General features: G+C 42.1%; 1 protein-coding gene across 15 annotated transcripts in view; it reads left to right on the forward strand.

Moving 5' to 3' along the window:
- Positions 1–24,760, forward strand: part of SULF1 (sulfatase 1) — a 198,483-nt gene that overhangs the window by 142,029 nt on the left and 31,694 nt on the right. For 14 of the 15 annotated variants that reach the window (XM_053250517.1, XM_053250522.1, XM_053250520.1 and 11 more), the window contains 7 exons: positions 2,394–2,545; positions 5,751–5,920; positions 14,861–15,011; positions 16,449–16,624; positions 17,169–17,297; positions 17,559–17,615; positions 19,106–19,235. In XM_053250517.1, coding sequence (XP_053106492.1) covers positions 2,394–2,545; positions 5,751–5,920; positions 14,861–15,011; positions 16,449–16,624; positions 17,169–17,297; positions 17,559–17,615; positions 19,106–19,235 — 965 coding nt within the window. Of the gene's footprint in view, positions 1–2,393; positions 2,546–5,750; positions 5,921–14,860; positions 15,012–16,448; positions 16,625–17,168; positions 17,298–17,558; positions 17,620–19,105; positions 19,236–24,760 lie in introns of those variants that run through there. The other variant, XM_053250528.1, reaches the window with a different exon arrangement.

Consider the following 24,760-nt stretch of genomic DNA (forward strand, 5'->3'; position numbering starts at 1 on the left):
GTGGAACCCGGGCCCCGCCCTCCTGTGCATGATGTCATGTCCAAAGGGGGCAGGGCCCGGGATCCACAGAGCCTGAGCAAGCTCTTCAGAGCTCATTTCTAGGCAGGCAGCCCTTGCGGCTGGATAACATTCATTTCACTTCCTCAAAACAGCAGCGAGGGCTGCCTGGAAATGAGCTCTGGAGAGCTCCCAGCAGTGGCGGCCCCTGCCAACCCAACATTTTTTTCGGGGGGGAGGTGTTTTTTTATTATTGATACCTAATGGATCGGTACCAAATGCCTTACAGACCAGCACCGGTCCACAGACCGGCCGTTGTGAAACACTGATCTAGATGCTTTCACTTTGGTTCAGAGATGTTACTTTTCAGTGGGTTTGGGAGCGCCGAGCACTACACCCACAAAGGTTGCTCGATTCACCTAGATGGAGTCAGTATCACTGCATGCACATCCTTTTGCTCACAAACATCTGCTATATGGTAGCCTATGCATATCATCGCTCCAAGTGCACATTTAAGGCACGTGAGTTTAAATTCTCTATATCTGTACGTTAGCTAGAACAGTAATCTTTTCCCTTTATTTGATCTTCCACTTTTCTCCATGAGTCATATACTTTTGCATCAGTGAAACAGCAATAAGAAATGCTTTCCTAATGGGCTTTTATGAGAGCAAATGCCAAATGAAACAAAAGCTTACCTTTGGACAGGGGAAAGGTGCAATACATCACTTTCCTAAAGAGGATGCTGGGACTTTTAGTCCCAGTGGGGGAAAGGAAGCTCTGCTGCCCCCACTGTAGCCTTTCCCCTGCCCCAGGGTAAGTTTTGCGTGCCCTAGGGAAAGGAAAGGGGTGGAGGATGCTGCTTGGACTGGAGTGAATACAGCCCTGGATGTCTTACGTGTGCTTTGCCGTTAGGTTTATGTCACCCTGGGCTTGCTTGCAAGCAGTTAACTATGTTTAAGCTTTCTTGGACAGTTGTTCACATCTCTGGTTTGCTGATCCCTAAAAGATTGTGGCTTATTGAATGTCTATACCATGTTGATTGCTCCTAAAAGGATTAGGTGGATTTCTTTTCTTTTCCCCCCTCCCCATGTCCTACTGCTACAGCCACTTAGGGAAAATAAAAAGTGAGTGAATCTGAATTCTAAAGATCACCATGCCTGAATGGAAGGCCATTTCCAAAAACAATTCTGTCTGCAATTTCTGCCTCAGAGCTTTAGTAGTAGCTGAGCTCTACTTTTATCTCTTTTTAAAATTTCTGTCTCAGAGAATCTAAAACTGCAACTTCGGAAGTTCCTTTCAACTCTGGGAACTATTAGCTGACAATTGTGATTTGAAACTACTAGAAGAAAATGGCCCAAACACCTGTTTGGTGATAAACAACTTCATTATTAGGGATGTGTATGGACTTGTTGGGAGGCCCTTTTACAGGCCTCTGAACACGTTCAAATGACTGGCGGTTTGGCCAGTTCAAAGGTGGGGGGGGATTCTTTTTAAGGGCGGGGGAAGGTGCTCTTACTCCTCCTGCCCAACATATGCACGAGGAAGCGCGACATGCGTGCACTTGCCATGAGCATGCACATTGGGTACTTCCTGTCACTTTCTTTCGCCGAGGCAATGGGAGGTATGCTGCTGCCCCGCTGGACCCTTTTGAAGTGTAGCACCAGCAGGGGGAATGTGGCAGGAGGGATAAGAGCACCCTTCCCCACCCTTAAAGGTATCCCCCCACCTTCGAGCCCCCCCCCCTCTCCAGTTCGGTGAACATCCCTGTTCATTGTGCATTTACTGCAGTTAACTGGGCACGAGGCACCTTTCAAAGTGGCAATTCTCTTTTAACAGCAGAGAGCAATGGTTCCTATTCAACACTATCACAGCATCACTCCATTGGTGGCTGTCGGTTTCTACTTTGTGTTTCTTTTTAAGTTGTGAGCCCTTTGACTATAGGAAACCTTTCTTTCCTCCTTTCCTGACATAACCTGCTTTGAGAATTTCTTGTTTAAATGTGGTGGAATAATAATAATAATAATTAATAATAATATATTATTATATTAATAATAATAATTATTATTATTATTATTTATTTGACAGAGAAGAAGTTGGGGTTCAATATGTTCAATATATTTTATTTATTTATTTATTTCATTTCATTTCATTTCATTTCATTTCATTTCATTTATAAACCGCGCCATCCAGAGGCTCTGGGCGGTCCAGAGCCAGTAAAGTCCAGTAAGTATAGTCCAGTAAAGTGTAAACTCTGGATTTTGCCTTAAACTAATTCGTATGCTGCCTTGTATGCTTCATAATACAAATGTCTGTTCATCTATAACTTATAAATGTTACCAGATCCAGGATCACTGAGGAATACAAACAACCTACATTTTGATCTTCTCCTTTCACAGCTTTTTTTGGAAAATACCTCAATGAATACAATGGCAGCTACATTCCTCCTGGTTGGCGAGAGTGGGTTGGATTAATCAAGAACTCTCGTTTCTATAATTACACAATTTGTCGCAATGGCCTCAAAGAGAAGCACGGATTTGAATATGCAAAGGTATTTTGCAAATATGATTAAAGAGTCTGAGTCATGTGGAACTCTCTTTGGTATTATAGAAGAATTGGTGTTGTTTAGCAACAGCTTTTAATCATGTGTTCTTGGAACTTTGCTTTTAAAAGTGGGTTCGTGCCAAAACGTCTATTTTTTAATTAATGCAGCTGATGTTTTATTAGAAAACAGTAGAAAAATGCAACATCAATATGTTTGTGGCAAGATAGCTCTTTTTGCTAACACTGCTGCTGCTTAATTCCCAACAATTCTTCCCCATAAGGGGTGGCTATAGAAATCAGTCGGGTTGGACACTGACCGAAGGGCATAGGGCTATAAAAGCACTCATGGTTGTCTTCTGAGGCCCATATGGAGTATGGCAAGATAAGATGGCAATCTGCAAATGGGTATGAACATTCCCATTCACTTGTGGATAGGTAGTGCTGGAAGAAGGCAGTTGTGATGTGGGTTTCTTGACTGTAGCTTTATTTCCCCCTTCTCTATCAGCCAGCGTCCTTCCTCCAAAAGGTTTTGCGATGGTGCAATATTTTCTGATACTCTTCCTACCCATATAAATTATGCCATCCTGCTATTATGAAAATATATCTGTCCATATTACTAACATAGTGTAATGTTACATAAAGATGCAGTAGTGACAAGACTGACCTGGTTTGTATGATACTATCCCCACCCACATGGGAGTGCACTGAGAAGGGGATCCACAGGAAGGAGATGCACTGAGAGTGCGCACATTCGGACATTCTTCGTGGATGTCCCAACACCCTCCCAGCATACACCTTTATCACATGGGGATGCTGTTCACTCAATTGGCCCATCTACACATATTCCAAATACTTGCAGTTTTGTAGGAGAGTTGATTTTGTAGTAGCAAGGATGAATTGTCTCCTTTGCTAAATAAGGTCTGTCCTGATTTGCATTTGGATGGGAAACTACATATGAACACTGTTAGATATTCCCCTTGCAGTATTTGGAACACACACAGAGTAGCCATTTGGATGAATGGCACCCTACTCAAGCAATAAAGGGGCTTGCTAAGAGGGTGTCAGGATATCCACAGATGATGTCCTGATGAGCATGTAGTTAGTACATTCCTACCTAATTGTGTGGCCAGGGATGGTATCTTCCATACTAGCCCATTGTGATTTTCTACTTGACTTATAAAGTAGAGAATCTTAACTAACACAAAAGCTTTCCATTACTTAAAACAAGTAATGTTTATAATAGACAGTTCAATGTTGGAAAAATGGAAGAGGAACAAGCCTATTTTGGGAACAAGCAGTTATCAGCTTTGCTGTGCCAAGTTCTGTTGCCAATTAACTGGAACACCTCAAGAGTGCCACATAAATATTTAGTATAGTCATACACTGGAATCATCGTTGCTACTCCCTTACTGCAGCAATGCATATCCAGGATTTTTCTCTTAGTTCTTATTTGTCTGTATTTAATTGGTTACTGACAGCACAGATTCTCTTGCTTGAACTTAGGTAGACCTTCTCTCTGTGTGTATGCACATACACATATGCCTGCACACACACATTCTTCTGCTCTGAGAAGCCAGTGGGTTTTATTTTTGCTTGGGAGATATGGCAAAAACACCTCATGTGGTCATATACAGTATGTGTGACACTCTGGTGTTTTTGTGGTGCGTGCCACAAACCAAATTCATGATATAATGTTATACGAGCCAAAGATGCACACATGCCAGGCTTGTTTCTGAATTTTTTGGGAAGTAACTTCCTCTAGGGAAGGAGATTCTGTATATACCCCTTTGTTCAAGAAGCAGGCTGAGGATTTTTTGTGAGAAAAATATAAAAAGAAATCTGGATGAAGGGGTGGAGAGTACCATTAGTGACGTTTCCTATTAAATTTATTTTAGCCACCCTAAATTGTATTACTTTTGGAATCTGGGAACTTGAAGAATAATTCTAAGAGTTGTTTTGTTTATTGGGGGAACAGAAGATTGATAGGTTCTTTGGAATCAGATAGAAGGTATTTCAACGTTTATTAGGTTTGTTCTGATGAGTAGAGGTGTGCAAACGGGCTCGAATCCAAACCAGTTTGACATCGAAGCAGTTCAGTTTGAAGGTTTGGGGTTGAGCCCAACCACCCCTGGTTCAGCTTGACACAAAACCAAACACACACACACACACACACACACACACACACACACACACACACAGACAGTTTGGGGATTAGACGAACATTAAAAAAATTTAAAAAAAAATAAATCTCTTTTTTTACTTATCCCCTCTGGGGGGCTTCTCCAAAGTGTTGGTGGGGGAGTCTGCAGAGGTTCCCCCTCTCCCTGCTGGGCTTCTATTAGAAATCACCCAGTTCCGACATCTTCGGCCCTTTCTGGGCCTATTCCCTGGTGCAATGTCCATTTTGAAGGCTGCTGCACCTGCACAGTGGGACCCTGTGTAGCCGGGTCATGACCCAGGCCATGCAGGGTCCCACTGCGCAGGTGCAGCAGCCCCCAAAATGGCCACCATGCCAGGGGATAGGCCCGGAAAGGGTCGAAGACACCAGTGACTCAGCCATGCAGGGTCCCACTCCACAGGCGTGGCGGTCTCCAAAATGGCCAGGGTATAGGCCTGGAAAGGGCTGAAGATGCCCGAACCAGGTGATATCTAATAGAGGGAAGGCCAGCAGGGAGAAGAGGAATCTCCATGGACCCCCATACCACCTTGGAGAATCCCCCTAGTGGGGTTAAGTGGAAAATAAAAAAAAGTTCATCAAATCCCAACTGAACTGGAGGTGGGGGGGAGGGGTGTTCAAAGGGGGCCAAAACCAAACTGGCCCGGTGTGGTTCAAGTATGGTTTGAATTCTAACTGAACCAGGCCAGGTGGTTTTGTGCACATCGCTACTGATGAGTGAAACAAACCCTGTCTTCTTTCAGTACTGCTCAGCTGTTTAAGAGCTAGGATCCATATCATGTGGTTGATTAGTTATGCCTGCAGAACTGCCCCAGAACATGGCAGTTCTTTGAGCAAAACCTTGACTTTAGAATAGGATCACCACTTCTCTAGACTTTTTCTAGGTCTTTATCTGCAGCCCAAACCCTAAATTCAGGGTTATACAGAAATAGTGTTAGTTAAATATGCACTGCAGCAGAATAAAATAGTGCAATACTGTCTGGTATATGATGCATTTGGCAAATGTTATTTTGTGTTGACTGTTTGTTTATTTCAGGACTACTTCACAGATTTAATCACTAATGACAGCATTAATTATTTCAAAACATCTAAGCGGCTGTATCCCCATAGACCTATAATGATGGTGATCAGCCATGCTGCCCCCCATGGCCCTGAAGATTCTGCACCACAATTCTCGGAACTCTATCCAAATGCTTCGCAGCACATGTAAGTTAAAATTGCACTATGGCTACACTGGTGTTTTCCACTTCTGCTTAAACAATCCCTACACAGAACATGATGTTGTTTCAGCTGAATGATTTTCTCTTAATTGTGCATTATGCTGTCAGACATCAGAATGATAATATATTGTTTTATCTTTAAAGACTGTGTTTATTAGTCTTTATTTGCCTTTATGTGTGTTTATTTGCCATTTGGTGGAAAAAACTCCATTAGAAGGTAGTCTAAGGCCCATGTAACAATGTAAACGTAAAAGATGTGGATTGATATATTGTTCTTTATTTGTGTTAAAGTGCTTTGGGAGGGTTGCCTGAAATGCTATATGAATAATTTACTATCTATCTATCTATCTATCTATCTATCTATCTATCTATCTATCTATCTAAACATATTTTCATACTGCCCAAAACATACGTCTCTGGGTGGTTTACAACATCCTGTATAATCCTCCTGACTAAGGACAAAACCTATCTTGGATATGTCAGTGCTCTTGTATTGACATATGTTCTAGAGGTCCCTATTTACTTAAGGATTCTCCCTTTTATTTCTGTCCCTGGCCAGTCACGGTCTCTACTTGAGATGCCTTGTTAATAGTTTGTCAGTGTAAAATGCTAAAGTTGTCATTCTTCAACTTTCAACTCCCTTCCCAGGGTCTTTAGAACTTAGAACTGAGTGGGGGTAGGATCATCACGTCCGTAGAGTACATGCATGTAAATACTGCCTTATACTGAGCCAGATCATTGGCCCATGTTGTTCAGTATTATCTCTAGACTGACTAGAAGCAACTCTTCAGAGTTTCAGGCAGGGACCTCTAGCAGTCCCACCAGGGATTGAACCTAGAAACTTCTGCATGCAGCACATGTGTTTTGCGCCACTGAACTATAGCTCCTCCTAACCCCAGTACATATGCATTGATGCTAAGGTATCATGTCTTGTAGGCAATTGTAGGGCAATCACATTTTTCTGTGAGATATTTAACAAAAAGAAAAACCCATTGTGGAGGGCATGTTATTGCAGAATAAATTCATTCAGCAGGCAGAGTTGAGTCTTGGCAATGAAAACGGGTACAAGGAAGTGGTTGAGAAATAAATTATTTTTATTTTGATAATAGCAGTATATATCTTCATCTGTATGCATGTATCTGTGAAATATTGGAACATATGTGTATTTATCAACAATGTATTTAGTTATTTTTCTTATACAACTAATCTTGGCCATCTCCTTTAATCTTTATATTATGTTGAGGCTTAATGTTTCCAGGAGCTGGATGTTTGAATAGATTTGCTATTAAGAAATAAGAAGAAACTTAGAACAGTTTTCATGGAATCTCATTGTAAGACATCATTTCTTTTCTCTTTTTTAATAACAAGTAAAAGAAATTTTGTAAGCATGGAACTCAATTCAGAACTTGCACCTTGGTGGTCTTGGCACACACTAACATTTTCTTTGGGTTATAATGATCTAGAAAAGATTACAATTGTAGAAACCCTTGTAAGGCATCTGTGATCCTCTGAATTGAAATTTAAATGTAACTGAATGAAGCTATTTGTGGAATAGAGCATCTGCACCTTTTGTTTGCCGGCCCGCCACCTCTGCCTTCTCCTCCCACCCGGAGCTGCTGCCTTTCTGCCTGTCTATCTGGAGCTGCCTACTTCTTCCTCCCCACCTGCCCGGAGCCGCTGCCTTCCTCTTCCCTGCCCACCCCATCTTCTTATTTTCCACAGTCCCCCGCCAGCCAGCCACAGTTTTTCTTCCTCTCACTGACCCATCACTATCGGCAGCTGCTTGCAAACTCTCACGAGAGCTACCACACATGGGATTAGCAACTGGTATGTTTAAGAGAATTATATATAAAGATAGTGCTCACGTTTTATGTTCAGTGTATATAACACTGATTTCTATACAATAATTTGGAGATTGCTCGGCATATCTGAAAAGTGACCTGGACTAATTTTTTCAGGTTGTTCGAGGCAGAGGTGGCCCTTTCATGAGACCAGATGAGGCAGTCACCTCAGATGGAAGATGATTGGGGCACCAGCACCCTGCTGTCACCATCAGAGCAGTTCTTTGGGACCAATTTCCCTTTTGCAAACACTCTATGGGATGTTGCTCCTCAGACTCCTTGCAAGAAGCATGAGGAGAGAAGGTGAATTTTCCCTCCTCCCTGCACCCATGCACTTAGAAGGCTCGCAAGGGATGGTTTTGAAAGGGACCGCTCCCACCGGAGGATAGGGCAAGGCTCAGCATTCTGCACCTCACCTCAGTTACTACAATGCCTTGGAACACGCCCGGTTCCAAGCTCATGTTTGTATGTTTAGATTAATAATTTGGGGTACAACCCTACCAAACCTAAGTCTTCTGCCCATTGATTTCATTGGGTGAGTGAAGCACATGTTTAAAGCTTTTCAGTTGAAAATAATGGACCTTAACATTGTTAAGATGTTAACTTGCTCATGACCTTGATATCTGGATTATTGTCTGAGGTCTCTGCTATGGATTTCGTGAATACTCTAGCCCTCTACTCTACTCCTTTTCCTATAAGCACAGGAGGAAGAGTAGCAGTTTCTCTGTCTGCTGGCTGGGTGGAACAGATCACTTGCATTGTACCATCGGGGTGAGGAATAGGTGATGGTCAAGGGAGCATTTGATGTCCTGTTTCAGGCACCAGAAGTTCTTGGGATGCACATAAATGCAAGTCCTTGGAATACAGGAATACTTTGTGTGCGAATGTGCATATATTGGAATTCATGCAAATGTGTTTTGCACCCCTGCGGACGTTTTGTCCTGGTTATTTCTTCAGTCAGAAATGAATTTTGGGGGGAAACAAAGCAACTTAGCAAGAGTGGTAAACTGATTGTTGAGGAAGTCATAAACCAGGAGTCAGACAAGTCTCTTCCTACCTCCCTAGTTGTGTTGTATTCCTGGCATCTTGTGATGAAGTGTTACTTCAGTCACTGCTGCTGGAGACTGAGCTGGGTGGATTATTTTGTGCTAACAGTGGAAGGCTGCACAGGTTAAGAGTTCAGTTGGAAGAAGTGAGACACGTTGAAGACAAACTGCCAATTTGGGCGAATGAAGCCACTAAAGGGCTGGTTTCTATAACAAGAAACATTGCCAGCTTGTCATAACCAAAGGATGAAAAGAAATTGAATGTCTCATAGAAACATTTTGGCACACCCCATTAAAATGGTTCAGGCAACACAGGCATAGCAGGGAAATGCTTACTAACAAGCAGAAGGTTGCCGGTTAGAATCCCTGCTGGTACTATATCGGGCAGCTGTGATATAGGAAGATGTTAAAAGGCATCATCTTATACTGCGTGGGAGAAGGCAATGGTAAACCCCTCCTATATTCTACCAAAAAGAAAACCACAGGGCTCTGTGGGCGCCAAGAGTTGAAACGGACTTGAAGGCACACTTTACTTTACTTAGCAACATAATACCTCCTGTGAGGAGTGGTGAAACTTGAAGATTTAACCAAGGATTTTCTCCCTTGGTTGTCAGGTTTCACTCCCCACTCCCTCCTGATGTTGGGTTTCAGACATCTGACCTTTGGGATTTTGTTTTTTAAAATGTAGAATTTGCAGTGTCATTCAACTGTAGCATTTACCACCAACAAAGAAGGTTAACCATGGTAAGGACTGCTTAATTGCATTACCAACTTAGGTGGAAGGATAGAACTACCACTGAAGAATTAGGACAGTCTATTAAACATATGCAAGAAGCGTTCCTGTTAATTAACCATCAGTTTCAGAATGTCTCTAAATTATCTAAGTTGCTCACAGGATGGCTTTTATTTTTACTGACCATCAACTCCCCCTCCCCGCACACACATACCCCCCGCCCTGCAACCAGTTCATCATGCTAACTGCTCCAAAACTTGGAATTTTAAAGCATCTTGAAGATGCACCGAACAAAAGAGTTCTACCTATTGTCCAACTGAAATGTGAATCTCCATATTCTACTGCTGCTAGTCAAACAGAGCTATGAAACCATATGTGTTTAGGGCTGGATCAGGATGGAAAATCTTGGTTCACAGCACCAGTGTGGCAATGAAACCACCAGCACAGCATGGTAAGACATGGAATATTGACCTGGTTGTTTTGGCACCTGGAACACAGTTCCTTTGCTCCCTATCCTTTTAGAGTGATGGTTTTGTTTGAACATAAAACATAGGAAGCTGCATTATGCTCAGAGCATTGATCCATCTAGCTAAGTATTTTGTACTCTGACTGGCAGCAGCCTTCCAAGGTTTCAGAGAAAAACTTATCAGTCCTACCTGGAGATGCCAGGGATCAAACCTAGGACCTTCTGCATGCTAAGCAGATACTCTGCTACTGAGCTATAGGTCCATCACCTTTGGCATCAATTAACATGATTAGGTAAATAATTTACCTAGGCCTAAAGTAGCATTGCAGCAGCATATTCAGGACTGTAGGTAGTCATGGAAATAATGCACTAGCAGAGTATTTTTGGAGGGGCTTTTCAGATACCCTAAAGCCTCAAGAGTGTGAAAATACAGTGAAGCAGCAGTACTGCCCTCAACTTATCTGTAACATGAGATGAGTTCCAGCTAATATGCATAGGATTGCATTGGCAGCCAACTAATTTAACAGAAGCCATTTATGTTTCTGTTATACTTGGAAGCTTTTAACCCATTCTAGGTAAATAAATATACAGTAAATGATTTCTCTTGGAAACCAGTACAGTATTATGGAAGCATATGTGTTTAACAAGTATCAACATAACGAATGTTATTTCAGTGTCAAAAATCCCTTTTGTGCTTTTGAAAGTGTCATATGCAATTCATTAATTTTCATTTTTAGCTGAACAATATGCAACTTATCAAAAAGAACTTCATGACTGACAGACTGATTTCTTGATAGTGCTCTAAATTTTCAGGGTGGGTGAAATAGTGTTCTTTTTTACAAATAATTTGGGTGTGTGTGTGTTCTAAATTCAGAATTTTCAAAGTATTAATTATGAACAATAGTTTTAATGCATATTTATGACTAGCCCATATTTAACTGAAAATTATTAAGTGTCACAAATTATACCATTTACGTATGTAGAACATGTGCAAAAAAATCTCATTACATCTGGTGCAGTATTTCTTTGTTGCTGTCATCAATGTCACTGAGGTAATTTTTCAGATATAACTAACTGGTGACTCCTATGCAGATTGGAGGCAGGGCACTTTGTTCACAGCCAAGTGGCTCCTGGGGAACATAGGCAGGGCTGTCCTTAGAGAGTCCTGGCGGGGTGTGGGGCCCGGGCCAAATCAGCCAGTGTAGGGCCCCCTTCCAGTTAATTCTAATAGGGGTTAAAAGAGCGGGGCCTGGGGTGGTCGCCCTGCTTGCCATGCTCTAAGGACAGCCCTGAACATAGGAATCTGCCATATGCTGAGAGACAGACAATTGGTCCATCTAGCTCAGTATTGTCTTCACAGACTGGCAGCAGCTTCTGCAAGGTTGCAGGAATCTCTCTCAACCCTATCTTGGAGATGCCAGGGTGGGAACTTGGAACCTTCTCCTCTTCCCAGAGCAGCTGCTTCCCTTAAGGGAGATATCTTACAGTGATCTCATGCAGTCTTCCATTCATATGCAAGCAGGTCAGACCCTGCTTAGCTAAGTCATGCTTGCTACCACAAGAACTTGGTGTAGATCAGCACCCATGAGATCCACCTGTATCCAGGTGGGAGCAGGCAGGAGGAAGCAGAGGAAGCCAGCTTTCCTATGTAGGTAAGGGACTAGGAAAGTTCTGGTTATGGCAGCTGAAGAGCTGCAGATAAAGTTTGCCAATCCCTAGTAGGACATCTCCAGAAGAGACTATGCTCTCATCGCCAGGTCCCTCTGTAAAGGCTTTGACCCAGCTCTAGGTCAGCCATGAAGTAACAAGCCAAGGTAATTTCCAAGCTGGGAGGATGCTAGCAAGGTTTCAGCTTCAACTCTATTACCCAAACCTCTCTTAAAGTACTTAGTAATCTTGTACAGCTGTCCGCTTGTCTTTTGAGAACATGTCCACCCACATCCCTATTTGATCCTGAGCTTCTCCCCTTGGAGTGTAGATCCTGACATAACCAAGTAAAAGCATGCAGCATTCAGTCAGTTTTGTTACAAGTATTTTATAACAAATACAAGACAAAGTAATAAGGGAAACCACAAGGGAAATATAATCTAAAAAGAACATACTTCCTGGCTACAGTCCTAAGTGACTTTTTTTGTTGGCACAGCTCTGCTAAAGCCAGTGAAGCTCTGCCAGAACAAGTGCTTTTGGATCTCAACATAGCATCCCAGACCTACAAATTCCCTTCAGAAAGCTTTTTTTTTTTTTAAGGCAGAACAAAATGTAGAGAAAAAGAGCCCAAATCAAGTTAATGGGACCGAGGAGGAATGTTTCTTATTACGTTTTTGACACTTGGAATGACTCGTAGATAATCAGTGATAAGAGTGTATCCTTTCCCAATCTGCAATTCCAGTTCAGTCCTTTGTCTCTTAAATTAAAGGGTTGCTTGTGTTGGGGCTAAAGATTGCTCTGCAGAGCCACTGCCAGTTATAGTAGATTATCTGCTGTCTGGATAGACGATTGGTCTGAGACAGCTTTTTTATTTTCGATCTTAACATTATTTGACAGGGATTAATCATAGAGGGAAACTTTTGTGTGCATTTGTCTCTCATGAAATATTTATATGTCCACATGCTGTAATGGAAACCTCTTGGTCCAATCACTTTCAGGCTCATTCCCTTGATGTTTCTGGAAACTCAGTGAAATCATATAATTGGCTGGATTTCCTGATCCTAACAGACTATTACTAAGATGTTTTCACTAGTGACACTAGGAATGTTTCTTTTAATTTGAAATTCAATCATATGTGACACTTAATACAAAATGGCAGAAATGCATTTAAATATCAAATATATATATTAGCCATTGACCCAGTTCACATCTTAACAGCAAATCATGATTTGTCATTATGAGAGGGAGCTATTTGAACACTAGACTCACACTTTCTTCTCCTCCACCATGTGCAAGAAGAGGAGCTAGCAAAAAAAAAAATTGCTTTTGAACTGACTGTTCCCTGTTAACCTCTGAACTGGGGAATTATAGCTTGTTCAAACTGTGGTGAGTTAAAACAGACCAGGATATCAAATTGTGGTATACGATGGTATAATCGTGGTTTGTTGTTACATCTGAACCACACCACTGTATATGGGAAATGGAATGAACAACCCTTCCACCCAGCCCCAGTTTAATTATCACTTAGTGCCTCTGGCAAAACAGCGTCAGATCTCCTTTGTTGTTGCTGACTGCAGCTTAATGTCATGCAAATCTGTATTTGCCAGTTCAAGGATATCCTGATTTGATAATCTTGTCTTGAGGGGAAGCTTAAAATAGTTCCATATATCCAGGTAGGCTTTGCCTTGTTAACTTTCAACAGTACCTTCCTCCCACTGCTGAATACTGCTTGGCAAATCTGCTTTTAAATTGAGGGAAATTTCAACAGTAGTTTGTGATACAGCATGGAGGAGCCGCCTCCATGTGTGTGTTTCTGCTGTGTGTTTCTGCTGTTCAAAGAAAGTAAGTCCAAAGTTCTCCAACCTCCAAGGCAGGATGCCTCTGAGTACCAGTTGCAGGGGAGTAACAGCAGGAGAGAGGGCATGCCCTCAACTCCTGCCCGTGGCTTCCAGAGCATCTGGTACGCCACTGTGCGAAACACGATGCTGGACTAGATGGGCCTTGGGCCTGATCCAGCAGGGCTGTTCTTATGTTCTTATGTAACCTTTTGAGTACCTGTAAACAGGCGCGGATTAACACAGAGGCATAGGCGGCGTCTGCCTACGGCGGCAAAATTTGAGGAGCGGCAGCAGTAGGGAGTGGGGCTGAGGGGAAAGTCCCCCCTTTTACTTTAATTTGGGGGAAAATTCCCCTTGCACCCTCCCCCCACTTTTTTTTTTTAAGGTGGCAAAAGCCTTTTTGCCTATGGGCAGCAAAAAGGTTAATCCGCTCCTGCCTGTAAAGTAATTTTCAAATTAAAACCTTAGGAGCTTAGTGCAATGGAGGAATAAAGTTTTTAATCAAGTTGGAAAAGCTATGACAACAATAGTGTTGCAGTATGTTGTTTTTTGTTCCTTCCCATGTAGATACTTTTCAAGATCACCGCTGATACCTGGAACCCAGGAGTCCCATTGTCCAGCCTTCCCAATGGCTACATGGAGTTGTAGAAACTCTTGGGTGCCATACAACCATTTGTTAATGCTCAGCTCTCTCTTGCCTCAACTCTCTCCAGCACTGCCTAGCAATGCTGTGCAAAAAACCCATGTCCTACTCCTGGATCCTGGCATGCATTTCTTAGGAGCAAGACAAAGAGAGAAAGTGATAGTATCTGCCTGTGTAGATATTGGTATACTATCTGTTCGTGAGCATTGTTCCATGTTGACATGGGGGTACCTTGTGACATTAAGTGCATATTGGACTATGTAGATTTTTCTTTTAACAGAAAATGAAGCAGCAGGGACAGTAGCCTCATAGTGTAGGGGAGACAATTTATATACTTTAGATGACAGTGTTTTTGTTTAAAATAATAAAAGCATGTGATCTGGCACCCATTTCTAGAGGCACAATTGTTGAAGTTTAGAAAAGTTCCAATGAAGCCTAGTGTATCCAGAACTGGAATTTTATCTGAGCTACTTGGAGTAAGACCTCTAATCGGCAATGAATCCACAAGGTGACTTTACTTAATTGCTGTTGCTTGTTCTCACCTCCTGACATTTGGAATTGTATCTCATCCACTTTCCCCCCTCAAAGACTTTCATATGCTAAGAATGCGGAAGAGGAAGAAGAAGAAACTACTATGCGTTATATTGACAGATGATAACTAGAGTAATATCAGAGAAAAACATTTTGAAGCTTCTGTGTTTTTGTTTTACAGAACTCCGAGCTATAACTATGCACCAAATATGGATAAGCATTGGATCATGCAATATACAGGCCCTATGCTTCCTATCCACATGGAATTTACAAATACCTTGCAGCGCAAAAGACTTCAAACTCTGCTATCAGTTGATGATTCCATGGAAAGGGTGAGCCAATAAAAATGTTGGAAACAAGTATTTAGCACAACCTTCCATTCTTTTTACCACTGCTGTAATGAACTCTTAGATTTCTGTTTGGAAAGAGGAGTGCTCCCTGTCCCAGGTTTTCACTGTATTCACCACTGGTGCTGGTCCCAGAGAGATCCCTATCTCTGTGAAGGCCAGTTTTGTTCCCACCTGCACATTGTGTCTCTCCTTTCAATAAGTGGGTGGGATACTACTTCCCTAATATATAGAAGATGTGCATATGCATTAACCACTAAAGGATCTCTAATAAAGTTATTGCCTGAGGTCTTGGTGCTAATCAGAGCAGATAATACTGGGGAGATCTGTTGGATCCCGCGGAGCAGAAGGGAGTGTTCAAGCAACTACACTCCATCAAAAACCTAGAATTCTTTATAAGAGGGCAAAGACTATGGAATGGAATGGTATTGTGCATAATACTATCTTAGTATTCCAAAGAAGTGGCTGGATCCAGGAAATCTCTGCCAGCTATGTGATGGGGTTAGATTGCATATTTAATCTACACGTCTGTTTCTGCTCATGTTCATAAACTGTCTTGAGTGGAGATGCTTCTCATTTACAGCTTCTGAATAGTTCAAAGAAGTCTTTGAATACAGTACAGATATTTCTTGCTAGTGCCCAGGGCTTCTTAAACAAATATATGGATTACGGGTCCTCCACAACTGTTGCAAGAGAAGGCTTTTTATTTGCTATATATGTCACAATGAATTCTGTGTTCTCAACAAAAATATTAAATATAGACTTAAGTAATGGAGAGATTACAAAGTCAATATCATGTATGGCTTGGATCGTTGGCTTGAATCACCTGGAGTTATTTCATTTCTGGACACCATTTATGTGGTGCATGAATTCTCTGTCTATAGCTGCTGTTGGACAGCACATACTTTGCAGGGAGGTTCTAGTTCTAAGTTTAATATATCCAGTTAAAGGCTCTCTAATGGCAGAGCTGGAAAAGTTCTCTACCGGAGGTCTTGGAGAGCTGCTTCCAAAATCATTCTGTACAACTCCACCTCATGACTCCAGAACCACATACAATGAAGGTGTTCAAAGAGGGAGATAATTTATGATGCCTTTGCCCATTTTCTGCTATGGAGATTAATGGTGATCCTTTAGAATTTTGTCATTTGTAAGATCACAGATTTCCAGGCCATGGAATACAGGCATTCACTGTACAGAATCTGTGTGGATACATCGTAAGTTCTTTTAACCCATCCCATAAATTCAATTATGAGAAGTTGCAAAGTCATGTATGCTGTGTTGTGTGCAGTCATACAGTGAACTCTTGTGTGACTGATAATTCTAGTAGGTTTACAAGGAGAACACACAGCTCTGCCAAATCATTTAAATATGAATGCTTGTATATGTTATATGTTTTGTTTTAGCTTTTTTTTCCCCTTTCAGTTATATCACATGCTAGTGGAGACTGGAGAACTGGAGAATACCTACATTATTTACACTGCTGACCATGGTTACCATATTGGGCAGTTTGGACTGGTCAAGGGGAAGTCAATGCCGTATGACTTTGATATTCGAGTGCCTTTCTTTATTCGTGGTCCAAGTGTAGAGCCGGGATCAGTGTACGTTCTCCTATGTCTGCAGCACAGCTGTTGTACCTAATGTAAAATATTTGTAAGCACATTTGATTGTCATTCTTAGTGGCTGGTTTTCTTTCATCAAGATTATTGCAAAGCATTGGCTAAAAACCACACACTTCCCCACTTTTGTATATATTATTAGCTTTAAGAGCTTGTTAAAGGGTATAAGAGAACATAGTTGTCATAGCCCTCTACAGTTCTTCTTTGTGGGTTGTTGCTAAATGGGGTCATGTTGAAGATATCATTGTGGCTTAACAGGATAGATAAATATAGATTTTTCTTATGAGTCTGATGATGAAGAGTAGTGTGGCTGCTTCACCTCCCTGCTTTAAATTAAATCTATTTTAAGAAAATGTCTTGATAATAGCATGTCTCTTTGTAAACACAGACATGTAAGAGGAACACATAGATTTAGTCTCCATTATATATACCGCTACATCAAATCACAACACCAAATTCTACAAGGATGTGAAAGATTGCATCTAATGCTCATAACACAACTCTGACCTTTTCTGTTATTTTGCAGAGTATCTCAGATAGTGCTGAATATTGACCTTGCTCCAACTGTTCTGGATATTGCAGGACTTGACACACCTCCAGACATGGATGGCAAATCTGTTCTAAAACTCTTGGAGCTTGAAAAACCAGGAAACAGGTGGGCTTAAGCTCTTTCTTGAAAGTTGTTCAGTAGTTAATGCCTGTGCCAATCAATAAGCAGGCAGAAAATGAACTGTGGCAAAATAAGTGGATTTGGCCACCATTCTGCTTTCACAATGCAGAACTATTTTGAAAAGTGTACTTATAAAACTATGTGAGCAGACAGTTAGTTTGGAGGAAAAATAAATTTTTCACCTTTAAATCTCTGGGCAAACATAGTTGTGGATGCCAAAAGTAAATATTATTATTTTGATTTCAGGTTTCGAACAAACAAGAAAACCAAAGTTTGGCGTGATACATTCCTCATAGAAAGAGGGTAATTATTGGAACTGCGAGAGTTCTGGGAAAACTGCCTAGCAGGCAACTCCATGCTTTAAAAAAAAAAAAAAAGGACAGCAAAGCAATAAATTTTGTGTGCAAACTCACAGACCAAGCTTCTCTTTTTTTTGTCTTATAACTTAGCCAATTTGTTCACTGCCGCTAACAATGCAGTCTGTGAAGCTCATTCCTTGCCTCAAATAGCTTCTCTCAGCGATTTTCTAGACCCTTTACTTTCCTGTTCTCAACTTGTCACTTAATTGCTGCTCTTAGCTATTTGGCAAATTTCAGGAAGTAGTCTGACTCATGGTTTAATTTGTGCTGAAGGTTCAGACCCAGAACCTGTTTTCAGTGCCAAAGCTCAACCCTGAAATATCTGAAGCAGCATGGAGACTTGCATGTCTCTGAACATGTGCAGGGAACAGGGGCGTAGTGGCGACACCAGCAGCTTGTGTTCAGCCACCAGCCCATGGTCCCTAGCCATGCCCCTGTGTCCGACGTCAGATGTGCAGGGGGTGTGTCAGTGTCACAAATGGGGCCATGCACCCTGTTCGTGAATAAAGCACAGCCAGCAGCATGTTTGCAGTGCCACAGGGAGTGCCTTTCCCTGCCTGTAAAGGCAGGGAGATGCATTCCCAGCCAGGCTGGGAATTCCGCCCTGGCTGAAGCTTTTCAAAAACAGAGCCATGCAACTGACGTCAGACACAGGCATGGCAGCCCAGGTTATTTGAACCTGTTCACGCAATTGACACTATGCCCCTGGCAGGGAACCTTTTCATCACCATTGAGTAATTATAAGCAGATTAATTGTCTTGAGAATTGAGCAGGCTGGGTGTATAGCTTAAAGTCAGACTTCCCTCTCCTTAATAATTAGATAAGGACATAGGAAGCTGCTACCATATACCAAGTCAGACCATTGGTCTATCTAGCTCAGTATTGTCGTCACAGACAGGCAGCGGCTTCTACAAGGTTACAGGCAGGAATCTCTCTCATCCCTATCTTGGAGAAGGCAGGGAGGGAACTTGGAACCTAGATGCTCTTCCCAGAGTGGCTCCATCCCCTAAGGGGAATATCTTACAGTGCTCATACTTCTAGTCTCCCATTCATATGCAACCAAGGTAGACCCTGCTTAGCTATGGAGACAAGTCATGCTTGCTACCACAAGACCAGAGGTGCTTCTGTGGTTAGATTAGGGAAGCCCCCCGCCCTTTTTAAATATTCAAATTGAGACATGAAGGACATTTAGTTCCCTAATAAATGTTTAATAATATTTGTCATTTTTAGAGGGATTTTTTCTGTTATTTCCTGCTGCTGCAAGGAGAACTTCTCTGCAAACACAAACAGGTGCTTTTTAATCTAGCATAGCATCTCAGACCTGCACATTCCCTTCACAAAGCTCAGGTCTAGACTGCAACTTATTTTGAGAATTACCATTGCCTGGGAAGATGCACAAAACTCAATTCACTGCTTCTTTTCCTTTTTTAAAAGTAAATTTCTGCGCAAGAAAGAAGAATCAAGCAAAAATTCTCAGCAATCCAATCACTTGCCAAAGTATGAGAGAGTAAAGGAGTTGTGTCAACAAGCAAGGTATCAGACAGCTTGTGAGCAACCAGGTCAGGTAAGCTGCAGATGATGACTGTACTTTATTATGCCTTTACCAAATGTGTGTATTTGATAACTGCCAGGTGTTTGCCCTTTAAATCTCTCTCTCCCACTCATGTTGCTGTTCTTGTCTGTACACTGCTCTCAGTCTGTGGATGGGGTGTTATATTAAATCTCTAAATGAATGAATGAATGATCTTTTTAAGGCTGTGTGAAGCTTTGGGAGCCAGATCTGGACTGAACTGAAGCAGGCTGAGTCAACCCAAACAAACCACTATCTGATTCATATCAATTTGGCCCAAATCAGACAGATTCAATTCAGCCCAAATTCCCCTCCTCTGTACATACTGGACATGCAGGAGAGATGTTCTCTCTCTTAACTTTCTGTTACTCCTGGAAGCAAGGGAGCAGCATCTTTGGCAACTTTACTTTTAAAACGACTCCTGGAAGAGGGATTCTCCCCTCACTACCGCCCCGTGCAGGTGCGTTCTTGGAAAAGGTGCAGGATCTTTTGGGAACTGTAGTCATTTCAGAAGCTGCTGCAATGGCCACAGCCTCTGAAAACACTGTGATTCCCAAGAGACTCTGTGGCTTTCCTGGGATGGCAGGGAGAGGAGGTTTTAAACAACCTTTAAAACCCCTGCCAGGAGTTTGTTTTGAAAATGAAGCTGTCAAAGGTGGTGTTAGGAATATAGGAAGCTGCCATATACCAAGTCGGACCCTAGGTCTATCTAACTCAGTATTGTCTTCACAGAAGCCTTGGCTTCTCCAAGGTTGCAGGCAGGAATCTCTCTCAGCCCTATCTTGGAGAAGCCAGGGAGGGAACGTGGAACCTAGATGCTCTTCCCAGAGCGGCTTCATCCCCTGAGGGGAATATCTTGCAGTCAGGGGTGTAGCTATAATTGAGCGAAAGGGTTCAAAGAACACGGGCCCCCAGCTCCTGAGGGCCCTCCAGATCCATCTCTCCCTATGTTCTTCATTATCTCCCTCACTCTGGGGGGCTGCCAGAGAGAGGGATGAACACGGGCCCCCTCTCCCATAGCTACGCCCCTGCTTGCAGTGCTCACACTGCAAGCAGTCTCTCATTCAAATGCAACCAGGGCAGACAGTCTCTCATTCAAATGCAACCAGGGCAGACCCTACTTAGCTAAGGGAACAAGTCATGCTTGCTACCACAAAACCAGCTCTCCTCTCCTTTCCTTGCCACCAGGAGCAACAGAGTTTGGGAAGAGAATGTCATTTGTCATTGGTATGCCCAGTAAGTACATGGTGGAGGTGGACTGTGAATTCAGGTGGCTATATAGAGATTCAATGTCAGAAGAAGTAGTGACCACTAGCTTAGATGGCTTTAAAGGTGATTAGACAAATTCATAAAGGGTGATGGGAGTTGTAGTTCAACAACAGCTTGGAGCCTGGGTTGCCTTCCACTGATATAGACCACAGAGACTATGCCTGTACTCATCCTAGGCTCTGATAAGAGTAAAGTATACGTGTAATCTGTAAGTTAATTTCTCCAGAAATTAACAGTCCCAAACATTTCAGGATGTAGCACAAAAGCATCCTAAGATTTGCTATCTTATTGCTTATTAACAAACAACTTTGTAAGATGAAGAGAAACAAGCAAACATTTATGGTGAGCAAGCAACTCGACATTCAGTGAGATTATCAGTCAGAAACCTGGTCATTTGGCGGGTGCGGGGGCGAATTGAACAGTGTTTGGACACCAGATAGCACGTCTTTCCACTATCATGTGCAGTAAGTAGCACAGAGGTATAAATACTATAGGCTTGTATTGAGAGGCAAATTTATAAGAGAAAATTCTGCTAGCTTCCCTTTAGCTATTGAACATTTGGGAGCAGCTGGGTTTTCCATCGTCTTCACTGAGTCTAAAACTGAGAGAACTATATATGTCCAGAATTGACATTTGGCTTTGCGAGGAGCTTACAGTGGCAGGGATTCAGATCATTCCTATTTCAGAGCCCCAAATCTTTTAGTGCATGAAAACACATGCTCAAACTTGCAGTTGGGCAGAGGATCTTCGCTTATCAGTTCTGTCTATTTGTGTGCTCTGTTTAGTGTTGTATTAGAATAAAAAACTGATGTGGTTATGAGAACTTATCATTGTTAAGGTGGCCGGTGATCTGCACTGGTTATAATGTACTTAGTGCTTGCTCTGGAGTGCTTACTCTAGATCTGTGGGTGCTACCCCATGTCTGAGCAGGCTCCTCTCAGTTGAAACAACATCCTGAAGAAGCCGAGTTGACATTCCAATATCACAGTTTTCAGGATCATGAAGACTACTGGTGCTGAATCTTACGTATTATGCATTTCTTTTGTCCTGGGTACGGTTGGCTCTTTCTCTTTCGGTCTAAATTTTAATGATTTTTAAAATTGGACAGTACTCCTTACTTAGTACCCCTGCTAACTAAGCAAAGAGGCATATTTCAGAGTGGTGATTCTCTTATATTTAGCAGGGGGAGAGCAACTGGCATTATCCATCCCCAGCACAGCATCCCTCCAGTGGCTGTTTCTGGGGACTGCCTTATGTTTCTTTTTAGATTGTGAGCCCTTTGGGGACAGGGGGCCATCTCCTTGGTGTATTATTTATTTACATTTTCTATGTAAACTGCTTTGATAACTTTTGGTTGACAGGCAGTATATAAATACTGTAGTAGTATATTTGTTTGTTTATTTTTGTATGTATGTATGTATGTATGTTTGATTTCAATACCATCCTTCCAAAAATGGCTCAGGGCGGTTTACACAGAGAAATAACAAATAAATAAGATGGATTCCTGTCCCCAAAGGGCTCACAATCTAAAAAGAAACACAAGATAGACACCAGCAGCAGTCACTGGAGGTACTGTGCTGGGGCTGGATAGGGCCAGTTACTTTCCCCCAGCTAAATAAAGAGAATCACCATGTTAAAAAGGCGCCTCTTTGCCAAGTTAGCAGGGATTATTGTTATATGCCTTGGATTCTTTGGTGGGGGGGAGGGTTATAAAAAGGTAGGAAGGTGTGTGTGTGTGCGCATATGTGTGTGTGCGCGCACACACACACACACACACACACACTCCTTTTATAACCCCCACAAAAGAATATGAATTCTCTCTCTCTCTCTCTCTTCTCTCTCTCTCTCTCTCTCTCTCTCTCTCTCTCTCTCTCTCTCTCTCTCTCTCACTCTCATTTCAGCCTGCATCTGCATATCCATGCAATCTCCATTGAAAATATCATAGATAAGCAAAAGTTGTCTATGCTGAGTAGTACAATATGCTGAAAAGGATTTTAAGTGTCATATCGCTTTAATTCTTCTGTTTTTTCACTTCTTCCACAATCTAACTAAGGTGTGATTCACTCATACAGCCAGCTGTGTAGGTGGCTGCTTAAAATGCAGCCTCATTGGCGCAGACAGACAGCAAGCTGTTTGAGTGTAGCAGTCACCTCCCTACCCAGTTTGTTGGTTCTAAAATATTTATCCCACCTCTCCAATACTTGAAGTGACTGACAATCATAACTGAAATGATAGAATACATTAGAAAAAGATTCTTAAAACATAGCAGCAACAGCCAGCACTACCAGTGATGTCCTCGCTAAAGTCGTTGCTTGCAATGATTTCTACCACAATTTATTTATTTTATTTTTCCGTTTGTGTGTGTGTTAAGTTTGTGCACAAGGTCTGAACTGGTTCAGTGCCATGGGGAGGGGAGTGGCAAGGCAGATCTTTAAAAAACGAGGAGAGCAGGTCCTTACCTGCTTGCTGCCACTGCATGCAGCTTCCTAGTGCGACAAGAACCTGCATGTGGCACCGGCACACACATGGCATCCACAAATGCACAGACGCCATTTGCATGGTCAGCCACACCTTGCTGACTACGTAAATGGCGCCCATGGGTGTCGTGTTGCTGGCACCACACATGGGTTCTTGGGGGAAGCACAGTAGCAGTAGGAAGCTTCATGCAGCACCAGAGAGCACTTAAGGACCTGTTCTTCTCTCTCTCTCTCTTTTTTAAAGATCCCACTCACCACTCCCCTCCCTGTGATGCCAAACTGGTTTGGTCCTCGGTTCATGCGCATTCCTAGTATGTGTCTATATCTCACCCCCCATTACATAAAGTATAATAAAGGTATATATTATAAAGCCCCTTCAAGTATAAATGGATCCTTCCACTAACTTACAAAAATGCGAGTGTGAAGACACAGGTTTAACATAGCTTCAGAAAAAGGATGTGTCATATTGGCCAGTCTAGGGGAGAACATTTGTTAGAAGACCCACATTGATAAAGCAGACCTAGAGCATCCACATTTAGGGTAAACGTCTTGAAACCCTGTTCACACATTATGTTCATCAATCTGTGTACTGTGAATGCATGTGCAGCTCTGTACACATGTACAGTTATTAATGCATTATGTTGAATATGTATGTACAGCATTTAGTTCGCCCTGCATTTGCATACATACAGCAGTACACTTAGCCCTGCATTTGAGAGGGACTGTACCCAGATTCACTTCTAAAATGAATACATGTCCAGTCATTCTCTCACAAACATTTACAGAAACTAAACATATGTAAAATGTAATGTCTGACTAAGGCTTGGGTAGGCTGCGGTGGCAACTATTGCTACATTATTTGTTCTGTCTGCATTGTGCTTGGTGTCCTGGAAAACAAAACAAAACACAAAGCTGAGCACACTTAAATCTCACTGAAATCAAATGGGAAAAAGTTCTTAATTCTAGATTGCCCTTTTTATGTCTTGGTGATCAACCTTGCCAGCACATTTAAAACTTAAATTGCCAGCTGCCAGGGCTTCTGTAACTTCTAAGCATGCCTACTGTTGAGGCATCTTTCGTAGACTGTGTAATTAATTTCCTCATCACATGAGGCTTTGGCGGCTGTCTAAAGCTGTCACAGCATATTAGGTAAACAGTGTTCACTTTAAATACTTAAACTGGGCATTTACTGCACTTTAATGATGATGAATGTAAAGCTCTATTAACACTCTGACAAAACCAGTCAGTGAAGGGTGTCATAATCTGCCTCTCAAGGTTTATTGCAAGTCTTTGCAGGATGGTGTGTCTCGCCACTAGTTCTCTTGGCTGCTCCTGGGGAAGGCTGTTCAGGCGTCTTTCCGATGGCTCAGTTTGTGTGAATAATTTCAGGTAGGAAGACTGGAAGTAGCAGGGATTCCTTATTTTATTTATTTATTTATTCGATTTCTCTACTGTCCCTCCAAAAATAGCTCAGGGCAGTTTACACAGAGAAATAACAAATAAATAAGATGGCTCCTGTCCCCAAAGGGCTCACAATCTAAACAGAAACACAAGATAGACACCAGCAACAGTCACTGGAGGTACTGTGCTGGGGGTGGATAGAGCCAGTAAAAGTGGTTCTGCCAAATAAAAGAGAATCCCTCTGCCAAATAAAAGAGAATCACCATGTTAAAAGGTGCCTCTTTGCCAAGTTAGCAGGGGTTCTAATCTCTTGCTCTTGAAACTTGAAACCTGATACTTCTGTTTGGTTGGTAGGTGAGCTGCTAATGGAGG

Source organism: Hemicordylus capensis, chromosome 4 (assembly GCF_027244095.1).
Source record: "Hemicordylus capensis ecotype Gifberg chromosome 4, rHemCap1.1.pri, whole genome shotgun sequence".
NCBI classification, from domain to species: domain Eukaryota; kingdom Metazoa; phylum Chordata; class Lepidosauria; order Squamata; family Cordylidae; genus Hemicordylus; species Hemicordylus capensis.